Below are 18,318 nucleotides of genomic sequence, written 5' to 3'. Positions count from 1 at the left end.
GGGCACTGTAGGCAATATCTTAACACTGCACCAAATGTCTGTCCCAGAATGCTTTTAATACACAGATTTTTATATGCAGAGTAACCATTATCAGCCAGCTGACTTACGTTAATGATACACTGAAGTTTATAGACTTCATTTTGATCAGAACTGTGTGTTCCTTTGGCCTCAGAAATCTAGAAAAAGAGAATTAGAAAATAATTAAAACACCTTTTTTATAAAATAGGAATCCACAAAGTAAGTTTAACCTAAAATATTTTTTTAAAAAAATGGATATTTGGGCCCGGCGGCGTGGCCTAGCGGCTAAAGTCCTCGCCTTGAACGCCCTGGGATCCCATATGGGCGCCGGTTCTAATCCCAGCAGCTCCGCTTCCCATCCAGCTCCCTGCCTGTGGCATGGGAAAGCAGTTGAGGACGGCCCAAGGCTTTGGACCCTGCACCCGCGTGGGAGACCCAGAGGAGGTTCCTGGTTCCCGGCTTCGGATCGGCGCAGCACCGGCCCGTTGCGGCTCACTTGGGGAGTGAATCATCGGACGGAAGATCTTCCTCTCTGTCTCTCCTCCTCTCTGTATATCCGGCTTTCCAATAACAATAAAATCTTTAAAAAAATAAATAAATAAAAAAAATTTAAAAATGGATATTTCTTGAACAGATTCTAATTATAGAAAGGCAAATATCTTAAAGAATCTAGTTCAGTAGAGAGTAATCTACAATTAAGATATATATACCTTAATGATACATAAATATATAATAAATCATATTATATAACATAAATATATATATTTCATCACACACATAAACATATAAAATCTTAATCATATATAATACATAAATAAATCAGCTGGCAGATGCTGGCACAGGGGACAAATTCTGTCCAGTTAAACTACAGAGCCACCTGGAGAGTGCAAGATCCAGGAATGGGAGTGGGCCCATTAGAAAAACAGTGGGCACTTCCCTGTTGGGTTGCCATTCTGACTGGTGAACATAAGAATCAGGACTGGGGCAGGCCTAGCTGGACAGAGAATGCCACCTGCTGCCAGATGTGTGGGCTGCATACTGGGGCTGGTAGGGTTGAACTAAGTTTCAATGCCCATTAACATGTATGAGAGCTTAACAAGATGTGGGACAGATTGGATTGGTCTGCTGTACATATTGGAAAGCACAGGAACCAGTGCAGGGTGTAGTCCTAATGGGGGTTATTGCGGGTCACTCTGACTAGGCTGCAGCTCCCACTGGTTTACAGGAATGTGTGGTGAGCTGGCTTGGGCTGGGCTCCAACACCCATTGGTTTGTGTAGAAGACAGGGTTGGAGAGGGAACTGACCCAACAATTGCAACCACCAGCATGTGCATAAGTTGGGGCAAAGGACTGTGCCAGACACTGCACTGGCAAGCACACACAAGAATCAGGTCTGGGATCAGCTCAGATGAAGTTTCTTTGGGGACCACCCCCAGCTGAATTGCTGGACTCAGAACCGCAACCATGGAAAGCATTGCAGGTTCCATGGTCTGACCGTGGAGTGCATGTGTCAGAGCTGGGCCTCCTCAATGGCTTAAACAGAGCAGTGGACAGCATGTCCAGGTGCACATGGGGGATATGGTAGTACATTTCAGTCCGCAAAGGACAACTGGTACCATAACAGAGGATGGAGGACAGAGTAAATTGATCAACTACTCTAGCCAAGAGTTGGCAGTGAATATCTGGGCAAATGGAGACTCTAAGGTGGACTACGTCAACCAATGGGTTCTGGAGAGATTTTATCGTACTTGGAGTGGCGAGATCAGCAATAATTCAGAACTGTTGAACAACTGAAACCTCTTGAGCAGGACCCTCAGAGCATGCCCCATGTTGGGGACCCTGGGATGGTTGGGAGGCTGGGTGTGGCCTCTTCCCTTATCTCCTTCCTTCCCCCAGATACAGGAAGAAAAAAAAGAGAATGTGGAAATGGTGATCTCACTGACCTTCCTGTAGCCTCTGACCCTTATCACCTAATCAACTAGGTCAAAATCATCAAAAAATAAAATAATTTTTAAAAAAAGAATCTAGTCCAGTAGAGAATAATATACAATTAAGATATATATATATATATATATATACATATATATATATATATAAATTATACCATATCCAAGAATGTTACTAAATGGGGAGACAACAGTTTTCAAAAGACTAAGGACCAAAAAATAGACTATTAGGCTTAGCTTAACAAAAGTTAACTAAGCACCTTTCTGTAAGGAAGTATCTAAAGTATCAAATTACTTAACATGAATGTTAATGATCCAGTAGAAATCTTTCAAAAGTTATTTTACCCACTATTTCTATCCCAGTACAGAATAATCTTTGTCTGACAAGAAAATTACTTTTGAATTCTTCTCATTCAAGCTGTATTTGGTATTTGTCTTTACTATAAAATTGTTCAACTGATACCCATTAATTGCATATTATGGGGTACTAGGTGATGATTCAATACCTTTGTGTAATGTTTAATTTATGGCAATTAGCACTATCTACCAAATTAATCCTTTATCACTTCTTGGTGGTAAAGATATTCAACATTCTTTCCTGTAGCTATTCTGAAATACAGAATACATTGTTATCATAGTTGCCCTACTGGGCAACAGAACAGCATAACTTCATGTCTTAACTTTCACCTTCTTGTACTTGTTGGGCAACCTCTTCCCTCAACCAAGACCCTGGTCACCACTCATATGGTGGTCTTAATTAACAATGACTATATAATCAGGTTAGTGGGTCAAAAGCTGCTCCAGGGCTGAAAGAAAGAACACAGTCTAGCAGAAAGACCATGGAATTTGGAGTAAAAAACACATGTACATGAACTGCAACTCTTAACAATAGATATGTCACTTTGAGAGACCCCTGCCCCCTTGTAGGGTACCCATAAAAAGCTCCAGGCTCAATGCTTTGCCTGACCAGGCATCAGCTATTGTGGCCATTTAGGGAGTAGACCAGTAAATAGAAGATCTGTTTCTTCTCTTCTCTGCAATTGGTTTTGAAATACAGAAACAGTCTTATCAAAAAGAAAGCTTCTTCGCTTGAAAGAGAGACAAAGTGAGTAAGAGATAGAGATCACCCATTCACCACTTCACTTCCCAAATGCCTGTAACAACCAGAGCTCGGTCAGGCCAAGGCCAGTGCCCTAGAACTCAACTTCGATCTCCCGATTGGGAGCAGGGACCCAAACACGTGGGTCTTCACCTGCTGCCTCTGACGGTGCACATTCATGGAAAGGTGGAACGGTCAGCAATGTCTGGGCAGTCGAACATGGGATGAGGTGTTCCAGGCGACACCTCAAAGGCATACTCCACGATGATTTCATTTCTAATGCATGAGAAATGACCAAAGTAGCTTAATACATTCTAGAGCAGCTTTTATCAAAATTTTCCATTTCATCTTATCCCAGTTCATAGAACCCTCACCAACAGCCCAGCAGCAGCTTCAAGCACAGTACCTGGGAGACCTGTGGTCTCCACGGGAGAATCCTCAGGAACTCTAGGGAAAAAGATGTCAGGTCTGAGTCCTGAAATTGCAATAGTTTAAAAAAAAAAAAAATCAACCAAAAATGTCCCCAAATCCTGAACAGAAAGGAAAACGACCTGGGCAAAGCCCTCCCAGTCCCTGATGGACTGAGAAGCGGAACGCAGGCTTTCTGCTTCCTCCTTTAGGAGAGCCCTGCAGACAGCTGTCAAGGTAGTACCATATTTTTATTGTAGTTTTCAAAAGCTCTTGAAAATTTCCACCTACCTCGGCTATGTTTTTCCAGTGGCCAACCTCAGATTCCAGCCTCGAAACTTCACTGGACAGCCGGTTAATTTCTTCTTGTGAGGAAATTATGTCAATAAAGTCCATGTCGTCATTGTGGAATGCTGACGTGTGATGACTGGCCCCGTAGCTGAATGCAGATGATGTGGCAGGGACGCTGCCAGCTCCCGAGTGGACCGACTGCAGCTTTAGTAGCTGGTCCTGCAGCGCTGCCTGTCTGGCTTTAAGGTGGCTGATTTCCACCTGCGTATTTATAATTCATATTTGAGATCACTTACTTACCACTATTGACTTTTTTATTAATTAACACTAGAAGGGATAATAGTAATTTGTCCAAGATATCCAGTGATGATACTCTATTAATTGAATCTGTAATATCCTAATCATATCTTTATTTAAACTAAGAGACAGGCATTGGGCACAGTGGTCAACTCACTGTGTGGAACGCCCACAATCCACATCAGAGTTGTAGCTCTGCTTCGCTTCTGCTTTCTTGTTAAGGCACATCCTGGGAGGTCCCAGACGCAGCCTATGGAGTTGGGTACCTGCCACCTACATGGGAGACCCAGATGGAGTCCCCAGCTCCTGGCTACAGCCTGGTAGTCCTGGATGATGTAGGTATTTAGAGAGTGAACCAGCAGGTGCAAGACCTCTTTCTTTTTCTCTCTACCTTTCACATAGAATGCAAACATTTTTTAAAAATGACTTTTAAAAAGTAAATGTAGGGCTTGGCGACGTGGCCTAGTGGCTAAGGTCCTCGCCTTGATCCCATATGGCCGCTGGTTCTAATCCCGGCAGCTCCACTTCCTCTCTGTCTCTCCTCCTCTCAGTATATCTGACTTTGTAATAAAAATAAAATAAATCTTAAAAAAAAAAAAAAGTAAATGCAGGCCTGACAGCATGGCCTAGTGGCTAAAGTCTTCGCCTTGAACACGCCAGGATCCCATATGGACGGCGGTTCTAATCCCAGCAGCTCCAATTCCCATCCAGCTGCCTGCTTGTGGCCTGGGAAAGCAGTCGAGTGTGGCCCAAAGCCTTGGGACTCTGCACCCGTGTGGGAGACCCGGAAGAGGTTCCTGGCTTCGGATCGGCATAGCATCGGCCATTGCGCTCACTTGGGGAGTGAATCATCGACGGAAGATCTTTCTCTCTGTCTCTCCTCCTCTCTGTATATCTGACTTTCCAATAAAAATAAATAAATATTTTTGAAAAATTAAAAAAGTAAATGCAAGCGGCCAGCACCATGGTGTAGCAGGTGAAACCTCCACCGGTGACACAGGTATCCCATCCAGTGCTGACGGAGTCCCAGCTGCCCCACTTTGCTCCAGCTCACTGCCCACACACCTAGGAAAGCAGTGGAGGATGCTGCAAGACCTTTGGGTCCCTCCACCCATGTAAGAGACCCAGATGAAGCTCCTGGCTCTGGCTTGGCCCAGTCCCAGCAATCAGTCATTTGGGGAGTAAACCAGTAGACAGAAGATCTCTCCCCAGGCTTCTTCTCTTTGTAACTCTTTCAAATGAATAAATACAATTTATAGGTGGAACTACAGAGGGAAAGGCAAAAGCAGAGAGAAAGAGCCAGCAATTTCTTAGTGTTCTGTTTCCTATCAATCTCAAAGGATGAGAAGAAAAGTAAAAGCCGTGTCAGTCTGTATCCATGGAACACTTCTGGTGTGGGAGTCATGGCTGACCATGGTTGGAGTTCCACTTCAAGTCCATTGTCAGTGACAGGTAACTTTGCACAAGACTGTAAACACAGTTAGAAGAATGCTTTGGTCTGTAAATGCAATCTTTTTAGAAAAGAAAACACAAGGGGCCATGATTAGGATCTCAAAGAGAAATTATGTGAGAGATCCTGGCCTTGGCCTTGACCGGAAGAAGCTCCTGGCTCCTGGTTTCGGATCGGCTCAGCTCCGGTCATTGCGGCCACTTGAGGAGTGAACCACACATGGAAGATGGCAGATGTACGTGCTAATGCAATGACCTTACCTCTTTCTGCTGCAGCTGGCCTCTGTAACTTGCTGACTGCTGTTTTATTTGAAGCTCTGATGTTTCATGTTTCTCTTCAAGATCAGTACATAATTTTTTGAGCCTTTCATTCTAGAAGCAAAAAAAAAAAAAAATACTATTTTCAACAAAAGGACTGAAGGTAATAGTTATGTATCTGGCATTATAAAAAAACATCGATCTTTACAAAAAAAGAAAGGTCAAAGAATTCTGGCCTTTAAAAGTTAATTTGCCACTCCTATATTCTTAAATTCTTTGCACACAAATATTATCGGTATTTTAAAGTTAGAGAACTAGAGAGTTGCAGATTAAACAGAATTGCATTCTTCACATTATACATGAATAAATGCGCTTCTACAACTCTGCGTACTATTCAAACATAGTCATTCTTAATAATAATTTGCTGCTAATATTATTTCAAAATGTGGCAGTCTTCCTACTTTCCAGGATACAGAAATACAGATGGGCATTTATTTAAAAAATAGCAAACTGTAGAAAAATGTAAATATTCTCTTCATCAAGGAAGAGTGATAAAAAGCTCGGGGTGGGGTAAACGAGACAAATAAGAGGAAATAAAAAGTAGAGAACATTGCATTTTAAAAAGAGAGGACTGAAATAAACTGCCAGTGTGGTTTTAAATTTTCCTTACCTCTGATTTTAAGATCGAATGAAGGGCTTCAATTTCACTTTTTCTAGAAGTTGATAATTCTGTTATGAAAGAAACAAAATCCCTGAGCAAATCTGATCAATGCCATTTGAAGTAATAACAGGCGTTTTATGGAAAATAGATTTCACTGAGTTTCGACAGACTGGTAGGCTTACACAAAAATAAATTCACAGCACACTTTACCGGATTATCATCACAATTTTCCATTGCTACTAATCACCGGTCACAGGAATCACTCAGTAAGCCCTGCAGCTTCCAGCATCTACCCTGGCCCCTTGGAAGTGTCCGTAAACTTCTGTTGTTAGTTGCTGAGCCAGCACTGTGGCACAGCCCAATAAGCCACTGCTTGTCATGGCAGCATCCTTTACCAGGTTGCTGTTCAAGTCCTTGGTACTCTGCTTCTATCCGAACAATTCCTGCTAATGAGTCTGGGAAAGAAGCAGAGGACAGCCAAACTTCTTGGGCTCCTGCAACTCAATGTGAGAGAGAGAACCAGAAGGAGTTCCTGGCTCCTGGCTTCAATCTGGCTCAGGCCCAGCAACTGTAGCCATTTGCAGTGTGAACCAACACTTCTCTCTCTGCCTTTCTCCTTCTCTATCATTCTGCTTTTCAAACAAATACTAAAACAAACAAACAAACCAAAAAACAGCACTGTTGTGGAAATTAGGTTTTCCAATTGAAACTTTCTCTGCTGGCGTATGTTGCATTCTTAGATGAGACTTAACTTACTCAACTGTTTTCAAAACTATCAAATAATGTTCTAAACATGCAATTAAACACAGTAGCAGACACAAATGATTTAAAATGGTCATGGATTCATTTTGCATAGTTTTATACATTTTAATTTAAAGTTATGAACATTTAAAAGTAGGCAAGATAGAGTCAGAGCCTGCTAACGCTAAAATGACATCCTCAAAGCTGTCAGAAAGCCCTCAGCCAGGATTAGATTTTTTTCCCCTAGGTACTAGCATGTTTTGAACTACTTATATAACATTGTAGCTATTTTCATTCTTCAGACTTGCTTATTTTTATTGGAAAGGCAGATTTACAGAGAGAGAAATAGAGGAGAGAGAGAGAAAGAAAAATCTTCCATCTACGATTCACTCCGCAAATGGCTACAATGGCCAATCTGAGGTCAGGGGCCAGGTGCTTCTTCCAAGTCTCTGATTGGATGCAGGGCCCCAAAGACTTGAGCCACCCTCCACTGCTTTCCCAGGCCATAAGCAGGGAGCTGGATCAGCAGTGGAGCAGCTGGGACACAAACCAGTACCCATAGAGGATGCGTTTGTAGGCAGAGGTTTAGCCAGCTGAATCATTGTGCCAGCCCCAAGTTACCAAGTGCCAGCCAGCATTTTAATATTATAAAAATAACTTCTAGTAACAGGTTGTGGTGTGGAAAGATAAACCTCTGACTGCTGGGCCAGCATTCTATATGGGTGGTGGTGGGAGTCTTAGCTGCTCCACTTCAGATCCAGCTCCCTGCTAATGTTCCTCAGAAAGCAGTGAAGATGGCCCACATTCCTGAGCTCCAGTACCCTCATGCGAGACCTGGCTCTGACCTTTGGCCTGGCCCAGTTCCAGCCGTGTAACCATGTGCGGAGTGAACCAGCAAATGGGAGATTTTTGTCTCTCTGTCTTTCCCTCTCTCTCTGTAATTCTGCCTCTCAAATAAATAATCAAAAATCAATAAATGAATAAATAAAACCCCCCAAAAAACACCTTTCCGGTTTAAATCAAAGAAAATTCAAGCGGCATGTAACAATTGCAGCCACCTACATTTCTTGTTTTGAAAATGACCAGGTAGGTTTGCTTCTGTGGTTTGTACATCTCCCTTTAAGCTCTGAGAGGTCTAATTGCTTCTGATGAGGACAAAGTATAACCTAATCTGCTTAGGAAGGTAACTGTTCAAAGCTACAATTATTTCCAAGAGCAATTTAAAGGTTTATGCAGATGTCCACCACCTGCCCTTTGCTCCCTTCCCTTAAATCCCCCAAATCCTGGCCCTTATATAAGAGAGATACTCCATGAAGATTAAAAAATGCTAACTCTCTCAATGAGGGAAAGCCACATGTACCGTCTGCTCATGCTAGCAGTCAGGCAGAGCCAGAGACATCTTACACTCAACATTCTGATGAACTCTCTAAAAAACTCGCAGTGGGTGCAAGTGCCCCCAGCTGCTAGATAAGGACAATATGCTTTGTAGAGGTTAAATAGTTACAAATTTGCCAACAATTCTATGCATTGCACCCAGAGGCAGAATTTCAACCCATGTCTATGTAATTTAAAAGCCCACGTTCCTAACCTTGCCTTAATACAGTTGCAGAATAGCAGCTTTATGGGGCCAGTGCAGGGATATATCAAGCTAATCTTCAGCCTGCAGGGCCAGCATCCCATATGGACACCAGTTTGAATCCCAGCTGCTCCACTTCCCATCCACCTCCCTGCTTATGGCCTGGGAAAGCAGTGGAGGGTAGCTCAAGTCTTTGGGACCCTACGCCTGCATGAGAGACCAGGAAGAAGCTGCTGGCTCCAGGCTTTAGATCAGCACAGTTCTGGCCATCGTGACCATTTCAGGAGCAAACCAGTGTATTAAGATCTCTCTATCTTTTCCTCTTTCTCTGTAACTCTCTCAAGTAAAAAAAAAAATTCAGAAATGAATCTTAAAAAATAAAAAAGAGAAACTTGGTAATACTGCCAACATGGCTGGTTTTCAGGGTGTCCCAGCAGTGGTACTGTGACCTGCTTTCCTGTTCCATGCTGGCACCGTATAAACAATAAAAGACTGTTAATGTGCCTGTGAACTGTAATATTATTCCAACCCCAAACAGACTGTATCTCATGCAATAAGATATTGTGATGTAACCAATGAACGTACAATCAATGTGAGTCAGACTGCTTATGATCTACATCAAAGAACTGTAAAACCTAATATACTTTTAAGTGGAGCTGCCGGGATTAGAACCGGCGCCCATATGGGATCCCGGGCATCCAAGGCGAGGACTATAGCCGCTAGACCATGCCGCTGGGCCCAGAACTTGCATTTTTTAACATACTGGTTACTCAATACCATGTCAAATAATTCCATAATGTTGTAAATTGTTGTTGATGTTGTGCTGGGGCTTTTAATTGATTGGGATGCTATTCTGCCAGCTCTACCTTCAGACCAGAGACGGTCTCCCCAAGAAACCGTTGAATTTATCTGGACAATAAGATGCTGGACTCTATGCTTGGTATATGTTTGCAAAGAAAGAATCTTGACTGAATTTGAACTGTAACACTGCAATAAGGTGGAGGAATCCACCATGGGAGGAGGGCAGGGGAGGGGTTGGGGGAATCCCAGAGCCTATGAAACTGTGTCACATATGCAACGTAATTAATACAAAAAAAAAAAAAGACTGTTAATGACTGAACACACTAAACTTGGATCACATTTTTAAATGACATACAAAACCAGTAAGTGAGGTGTCAAGCCAGTGCTAGTGCAAAATAAAATGAAAAGGATCAAGTAACTACAGAATTTTAATCACTCCTTCACATAATTTTTATGGAGCATCCATTAATTACCAACAAAGAAGCCACATGCTGACTATACAAGGACTGAAAAAGCAGTCCAGGTGCTGCCTCAAGTGAGATGCCCAAAGTTGCACCAGAACATATGTTGCAGGCAAGCAACCCCAATGCTTCTCCAAGTCCTGGCCATGTGGGCAGGCTTGGACTCACACTCCAGGGGCTGCAGTTGGGTGGGTTATAGGTGGGCATATGTGTATGAAAGTGCACATACACAAGTGATGTACCAACTAGAAACAGTGGTTAACGAAAGACAAGATAGGTCCTTGGCCTTGAAAAAGCAGCAGCTCTGGATTCTGGAGGTAACAGGGTTAGGACATTTTTAAGCAAATTTCTTCTTGAAAAAACAACTGGCAATACAACAGCAATGCATTGGAGGGAGGAGTGGGAGACAGGACATAAAAGGCAACAGTCTCTGGGACAGCTTTCCGGGGATCTGAACCCAAGCAGGAAGGGTGACCAGGGAAGGGTCAGCTCTGACACAAAGTGAGCTGCAGTAAGCACCTGGAAATATGAGATGGCAAAGAGACAAAGCGGACATAAAGATGGCTAACTTAGGCAACTGGGCAGATGGTGAAACCATTAAGACTGAAAACACACAGGACAGAAAGGACACAGTGAACTCCACCTTGAACATGCCTTACATCCAGCTAGATGGAGGCATGCTCCCTGGCTCAAGAGGTCAAAACAACAGCAAACCCTTTGCTCTCAGTTTTCCAAGGCTCTTCAACCCTTCTCTGGGTGATGACTGCCTGCAGGGTCCCACAATGGTCAGCTCTAAATCCCTGCTCCCAAACGAGGCCCACTGCACCTGCCACCCACAAGGGCCCCAAGAACTACAGCGCACTTCAGCTCCCTCACTGTCTCTCTAAACAGATACCAGAAATGATCAACAGAAGCGCTATCTTCCTATCTGTAATCCAGATAACTGTCAAGGCTCGATTAATGCAGGACTTCCACCATGTTCAATCAGAAAATAAAACCATCAAACGAGCTCTCACCCAAAACAACAAAACACAATAAAAACAACAGCCCTCTATGTGCTGGAAGGCAGACCTGCGCTGAAAAAATGTCCAAGCCCTTGGGTTCCAAGCAGTTATGTACACGGGCAAGTATACACCGCAACACACCATGTAGCAGCACAGTGGGCCAACAACCCAACACAGCAAGGGAACTCGCGAGCAAATAACATTCTGGGGCCTCAGAGGGCAGGTGGCACCACCGCTTCAGAGTTATTTCCACTGTCAGGAAAACAGACCAGAAGACAAGCACCACCAAAAACAGGTGCCCATTTGTCCCGCGCCGTTCTCCCACACAAGTGGTGGGCACACACGCACCCAGGATCTTCCCAGGATCTCTCTCTCTCTCTCTCTCTCTCTCACACACACACACACACACGTCCTTCCCCCCGCCTCCCCCGAGAGAAGGGGCTGGGCAGGAGGCAGCAAGAGTACGAAGGGGAAAGGACGGAGGGGCACCGTGTCCCCCGACGGACGCCCGGTGGGAACCGGCCCTCCCTTCTCTCCCTCCCTCCAGCTGTTACCTCCTACTTCCTCCGCTCCTTCCAGTAGCATATCCTTGGTAAAATTCGAGATATGGCCAGTGAGGGACGCCAAGCTGCCCCCCACTTGCCCCAGGGATTGGCCTAGACCAGAGCTGATGCCCCCTAGCCAGGAAGCCATCGTCGCGGGTTTCAGAGAACATCAAATCGCCGTCGTACGCGTCCCGACGATCGCGCCGAACCTTCTCTAACCGCGATCTTGGCGGGACTAATCCAGAACTCGGGGTTCAGGAGGTGACAGCGCGATGTGGGGTTCCTAAGCAACGCCGGCGCGAGGAGGGCCCACCAACTGCCCCGCGACCCAGGCCCTCGTGACGGCGTCACCGCGAGCTGCTTCCGCTCCTTCCCACGACGTCCCACCGTCCGAGCAGGCACACGTCCTTCTGCCCTGGCTTTAATGACTTTGCCCAGTTCCGCGGGACACTACTGCCAACTCGACGCCGGCCGCCATGACACTCGCTCTCCAAGCAGCGGAGATCATAGAGGTGCGCCGCGGTGGCGTAGAGGGGCCCTGCAGAGCCGCCGGACGCAAAGGAGCGTGGGACCGCGGAGGACTGCGTGCGGGGGCCTGGCCGGAGGCCCGGGCCGGCAGGTCGGGGCAAGGTCGGCGTCCACGTCGCCCGCGGGGTCTGGCCGTGACAGGAGCAGCTGGAGGCTCCAGTTCTCGAGACTCTCCACGGCCGAGCTTGCTGGCAGAAGCAACCCTGCCCCGGCCACCTGGAAGCCCTCGACCCGGCAACTCAGAGGGCGCTCCTCGTCGTGTTCTTGAATGTTTCCTTTCGGACTACATCCGCGAAAGCAGTGCGTGCGGTTCCAGGAGCCTTGGCTGGGTCGTTCCACGGGCGCGGGGGGAAGCGGTTCGCAGGAGCTCCTCACACGCCTCTGTGCCGTTTGTCTCACACACCCTGAGGGGGCTGTGGAGGGCCCCGAGTTGTCCGAGATGGGTTGCGGACTGAGGCGTCCGGACAGGACCCGCACCTGTTACTGACAGCGTCTGTAACAACCTGCCGAGGCTCTGCAGCCCGCCTTGGGGACGCCCGCTCCCTGGGTTTTGCTCCAGAAGCCGACTTCACCTCTGACGCGCTGTGGGGGACATGGACGCTCCCCAACCTCGGTGGGCGTGGGAGACCCCGGCCACACCTCGGCCACTGGCTCGCACACACCTGCCAGGAGGCCCTTTCCTGCCGGAAGAAAGCTGGCTACGTGGCGCTGGCGCGCTGGGTGCACTGGGGCGTGGGCACGCAGCACCCAGCCCCGGAGACGCCTGCGCTTTTTGTTTTGAAAGCTGGGGATGATGGCTGTGCATTTCTGTTAAGAGCCGCAGTAAATACGCTGGCATCTTTTCTGAGCCCGTTCACGGCCCGGGATGGTGCCCACTCCGGGAACGCAACAGCGGAATGCCTTGCATCTTTGGACCCTGTCGGCTGCAGACCGTAACTGCCCTTTCTGCAGGGTGGATGCTTTTTAAAAGAAATTCGCACCCTATTCTGGAAGTGTTTGTTACATGCTTTGCGCATTTTTTATGGGCAAGGCATCCTCGCTTCTGAAATCTGCAGAGCGGTCCAGAGAAACACCTGCTATATTACTCTGAAGCCCCCAGGTCCGTTCGCCTTGGATGGCTGTGCATACATCATCTCTCTCAGCCCAAGTCCAAGCCTTTGTTCCTTATCTAGTCCCTGAAATGAGTAGCCTTTTTCTCAGGAGGCTCATTTTAGAGGGCAAGTTTGTGACCTGTCATGAGGACCGTGGTCCCCAACTGGGAGGAGCTTATCCCTGTTTAACAAAAGCCCATCTCTCCCTGTCAAGTCAGTATATGTTAGCATCCAGCTCCCTGCTTGTGGCCTGGGAAAGCAGTAGAGGTCGGCCCAAAACCTTGGGACTCTGCACCCACGTGGGAGACCCGAAAGAGGCTCCCAACTCCTGGCTCAGCTCCGGCGGTTGGGGCCACTTGGGGAGTGACCCACTGGATGGGAGAGTTTTCTCTCTCTGAGATTTGCCTTTCCAATAAAAATAAGTTAATTCTTAAAAGGCAGAATTAGCAGGGACAGAGATCTTTCCTGCACAGGCTAAGCCTCATCCAGTGTGTGCAGGCTGATTCCCTGCCCTCTGGACCTTGTGTTTCTCTTCCTGGAAGCTTGTCAGGTCTCCTGTTGCTCTCAGACGCTCTAGAATGAATGATGTGCTCTTATGTGGGTTTTTGTTTCATTGTGGCAGGCACTCAGTGAGGCCTTTCAAAACTGTGACCATTAGCTCTGTCAGCCAGTTCAAGTATTGATGAAGGAGTCCTCTCTGGGAAGTCTGTTTCTTGCAGAAACTTAAACCAAATCCTCTGATCCCAGTCCACCTCTCACCCCACCTCCCATGGTTTCTTTCTCTCATTTCCTGTGCATTCTTGGTGTTCATGTTTGTTAACATTTGATAATCAGTTTTTGGTTCTGCTCACTCCCCCATTTTCATCTTTGAAAAAATGTTCAGATCTCTTCTCTCACAGGAGTATTTGCTGGTCGTTCCCCAGGCGTTTTCCCCTTTTGTACAGTTAACTGAATTCCCACTTTTGACCTGGCTTCCTTTCCCTGAGCTCGTTTTGGAGAACATTAGCTAGCAGCACTTCTGTCAGTGGGAGGCTCGGGCCGTGAGAGCCCACTCCAGGTTCCCCCGGGCCAACAGTCCCGGGAAGTGAAAATGCTGCAGCTCTTCCATCTGGACAGGACCAGCCTACGATGCAGCCTCGCTGCTTCTGCACGGCACAGGCTTCTGTTCTTGGAGTACTAGACTGGCTCCCCCCTTTCCTCACATTCCTGCTTCCCTGTACAGTTTTCTTTTTCCTTTTTTTTTTTAATGTCTTTACTTAAAGGATGCATGAAATACATTTTGATATTTTGTGCCCAACCCCAATTGCATTCTCAAGTTGGATAAAATAAAACCAACATTTTTTTTTTCTTGTTGTTTAAATGTTACATGTTTTGTCTTCAGGGTTAAAAAAAAAGGTTGAGCAAAAATTAAAAGTTGAACCAACATTTAAAAGCATATATTGTAAATAAAAACTTGGAATCGTAGGTTTGCTCTGTTAGAGCAGATCTCGGGGAGGAAGCCCTAGGGCTTTCCCATCCCAGGACCTGGTCAGGGAGCATGCGCAGCCCAGGGCTTCACCATTCCCTGGGAGCCTGGGCAAAGGCAGGTCTGATTCAGTGGGTCTGACTGTGGTTTGGCACTGCATTTCTGCCAAGCTGCACAGGCTGTTGTCCTCTGACTCTTACACTCTAAACAGTAGGGCACAAATGAAAAATGAAATACAAAAGCAAACATTCTCTTTATTTAATCATCTTTGATATTTAAAATACAACTCATGGAGCATCCACAGTAACAATCGAATCCTAAGCATTCCACAGTGCTTTGGAAGCCCGGCTTTTCGCAGACCAGACACCAGATAGGAGGCCTGTGTGGGTGCCTTCAGCAAAGCAACTCTGCGAGGAGCACACACAGAGGGGCTGCAGGTTCGGGTCCTGAGCAAACAGCGCACACGGCACTGCCACAGGGCACTTGTAACGTGGCCAACAGACTGCCTTTCACTTTAGACAGCTTTCATACTTCAGATATTGATACAGAATAGTCATTAAAAAAAAAACAACAGGTATTCCTGGTAGTCCAGTGTGGTAGAAATTAACAATCACATTTCAAATGTGTATTTTCCTCTTCAAAAAAAAAAAAAACATCATTTACTTTTGAATTACACCAGGGACCTCCTCCATAAATCAGGAATTCCTGCCTGGACAGGCTTCCTGCTGTTAGTCTAGGAACCCCATCTTAAAATATCAATTGGTACACGATGAAACATGCCAATTAATAAACATGAGATTAGAAGTTATTTGCATTAATTCTTAAATGCCAAACCATTTCTGAATAAGAACAGAATTTTTCAACTTAGAAAAAATTTCAAGAACCAAACTTCTTCCAGAAAAGCAGAAAATTGTTTTTTTATTATATATCAGACTAACTTAAAAAATGCAAAGCCAATTCATTCCTTCAGCCAAAGACAGTAGTTAAGCAGGAACTAGGAATGAATAAAAATTTTTGAATATGAAAAAAATATTTACAGTGCTGAAATGATAAGTTGCTCCAATCTGATTTTTCTTAATTAAGGTCAGATTTCTAGTTTTATTAGGGCTCAGATAAAATAAACGACTCACTATGGAAACAGTATCCTCAGACCCCTCCAACTGAAGATTCAGTTTTTAATAGAAAATCATCAATAACTGATTCCTCCCAAGAATTTAAAACATGGCTTTTCAGTTAAGATTGACTAAGCATGAATCAATCTTTCTTGGATTTGCACAAGTCCACTGGACCAGTTTTCAAAATTCAGCAATGCATGGGACTGGCATGACTTTTTAGATGGTATGAAGTGTATAGGTACTCACAATGTCACTTGGGCTCTGATTGGAATAAAATTTATTTGATTTAATATTAAATAAAATAATAAAAACTACTGGTTGTTTTGCCTGTAAGGCTCAACTAGTTTTGAGCTTTTTTCCTCATTAACTTTGGCATCATGAATAAAGACTTAATTAAGAAAAATCAACTTTGAAGAAAAAAACAAAGCACCTCTTTGTGAAAAATATTCTGTGAATTGTACATTATTTGGCTACGATCTTAAAGGTTAATTATAGGATTTACCTGCAGCAATCTTTTCAAGCTATTTACATTACTGAAACATTTATGCTAACTGTTCTAAAAAAAGTATTAGTGGAAGTTTTAGATTTGAATTTTTAAAACACAAATAACTACTTAATAAATCATGACATCTGAAAATATGAAAGTGGTATTTCCAAAGTTGGCTTAAAGTTTAGTTATACACTTACATCACCACTATATATATTTTATCCCAGTAATACAAATTACATTAGGAAAAAGATACCAATAGTTTAAATATTAAACATTAAAGTGTTCCCAATTGGTAAAACGGAATGGAAATTTTTATAAAGTTCTTAAAAGAGTAATCATGAATTTCATTGTTCCTGATCTTATCGTAGGTGGTTTATAGTCAATGGTATCTCTTGTTATATGAACTATATAACTTTGTATACTTTTTATACTTTCTGATACTATATTATGAAGAATTGGCATTTTTCATAATGGCCAGTTAAGATATAAACTATAAATGTTCAATTCAATTTAAGCTAGTCCAAACAACATGGCAGCTTACTACAGATTCTAAATGTGCCTGCCCAGGATAACAATTCCACAAAAAACCACAGAACACATTCAAATGTATGCAGTGTGTGCTTAGTGCTGCTGGAACCAAGACAGGTCACCATGTCACATCTGCTTAAGTGCTTGAACCAGGGTATATAATATACGAATTCCATAAACTATGTAACATTTAAATATATATTTAGTTTCTCCATTTTCCATTCAGTAGCAGCAGCTGAAGTACATGGGAAGTTTTGTGTGATTTTCCAATAGGAAGAGATAAGGCCAACCATGAATGGGAATTGTGACTGTCATCCTGGGGACCCTTACATAAATGTTCTGTCTTAAAATACTCAGGTTTATAAATCCTGAGGGAGTAGTACAAAACTCCAACATTCCTTGCAATTCTAGGTTTGAATTCTTCTGAAACATTTTCCATTGCTAAAAGAGAACTTCGCACTTTAAAATAAAACTCTAACTTTATGTAAATCTAAAGGAAATTTCGTTGGCACAAAATAATCTAAAACAACTTCTATACAAGAAAAATTATTTATTAATCATAAATAAAAGATATTTTCTCTTTTCAGTGACTTAGTAATATATCATAGAACAGAAAACTTTCCCTGATTAAACGTGTGCAGCCAGGCACCAGTAGGGTCGCACGGCACTCTTGAACTATTTAAGCTGTTGGTTGCAAATTCTTGAATTCTAGCTCATGAATGATTCAATATATCCAAAAGGGCCTCAGAAAGGAAAGGGGACTGGAGAGCTGCACGGAGCTGGGCAATTTCAGAGAGACATGGTTACATTTCATTGAAAGCATGCTACTCCATGGACCCAACAACAAACTCTGTGCATCTTATCTTAACCATGTTTATCAAAACTAAGGACTTGCTTATTAACACACGTTAAGCATGGTGCCTTCCATAATCCTGCAGGTGTTTAAACATGCAACTGTCAGATCACAATACCAATTTAAACATTTTCATTAGTAAACGGACCTGTTGCAGATCATGTCTACTAAGCTCCAACCACTAACAACAGGTGTGATTCAGAGTCTACATTCAATTGTGAATGGAAAAGAAAAAAATTATAAGGAACCAGACTAAAATTGAAGGCCAAATTGTGTCCATCATACATTCATGGTGGGTATATACATAAAATCATCTATCAGAAAGAAACCTGCTTGCATACTATGCTTCTATTTTTTCTCAAGTGGAGGAGAAAGGAAACAATAAGGCCAGGAAAGAGGTTACAACAAAGCTGTAAAGTTGTGACGTAACTGAAGAAACATTCACAAAGCAGCTCCAGAAGCATACCCTTGCTTCACCATTTCTTCCCGGCTTTCTGTGCAAGGCTGACGTCAGAGAGGGGGATGTGCCAGTCAGGAGGTGAGGACTGCTTCAGTGAGGGCTTACAGGGCAAGCCAGGACAGAGCAGGGCGAAGAGTTGTACAAAAATAAGGAAAACCAGAGAGCAGAGACATTGTGTTTGGAGAAAATAACACGAGGAAAGCCCCAAGGTCACACACGGTGCATGGATGTGG

The 18,318-nt window shown here is 44.2% G+C and overlaps 1 protein-coding gene across 1 annotated transcript in view; it reads right to left on the bottom strand.

Annotated features, from left to right (window-relative positions):
- Positions 1-11,717, bottom strand: part of TRIP11 (thyroid hormone receptor interactor 11) — a 55,492-nt gene extending 43,775 nt beyond the window's left edge. Inside the window, exons 1-5 of the mRNA XM_058655193.1 lie at positions 11,565-11,717; positions 6,437-6,495; positions 5,770-5,880; positions 3,763-4,023; positions 108-176 (exon numbers count right to left, since the gene is read on the bottom strand). Of these exons, the coding sequence (XP_058511176.1) occupies positions 108-176; positions 3,763-4,023; positions 5,770-5,880; positions 6,437-6,495; positions 11,565-11,703 (639 nt within the window). The 5' untranslated portion in view covers positions 11,704-11,717. The remainder of the gene's footprint in view (positions 1-107; positions 177-3,762; positions 4,024-5,769; positions 5,881-6,436; positions 6,496-11,564) is intronic.
- Between the last annotated feature and the right edge of the window lie 6,601 nt (positions 11,718-18,318).

This window comes from Ochotona princeps, chromosome 26, assembly GCF_030435755.1.
Source record: "Ochotona princeps isolate mOchPri1 chromosome 26, mOchPri1.hap1, whole genome shotgun sequence".
Classification (NCBI taxonomy): Eukaryota; Metazoa; Chordata; class Mammalia; order Lagomorpha; family Ochotonidae; genus Ochotona; species Ochotona princeps.
Note: the sequence above shows the minus strand (reverse complement) of the source record. Positions and strands in the feature narration are given on the sequence as shown.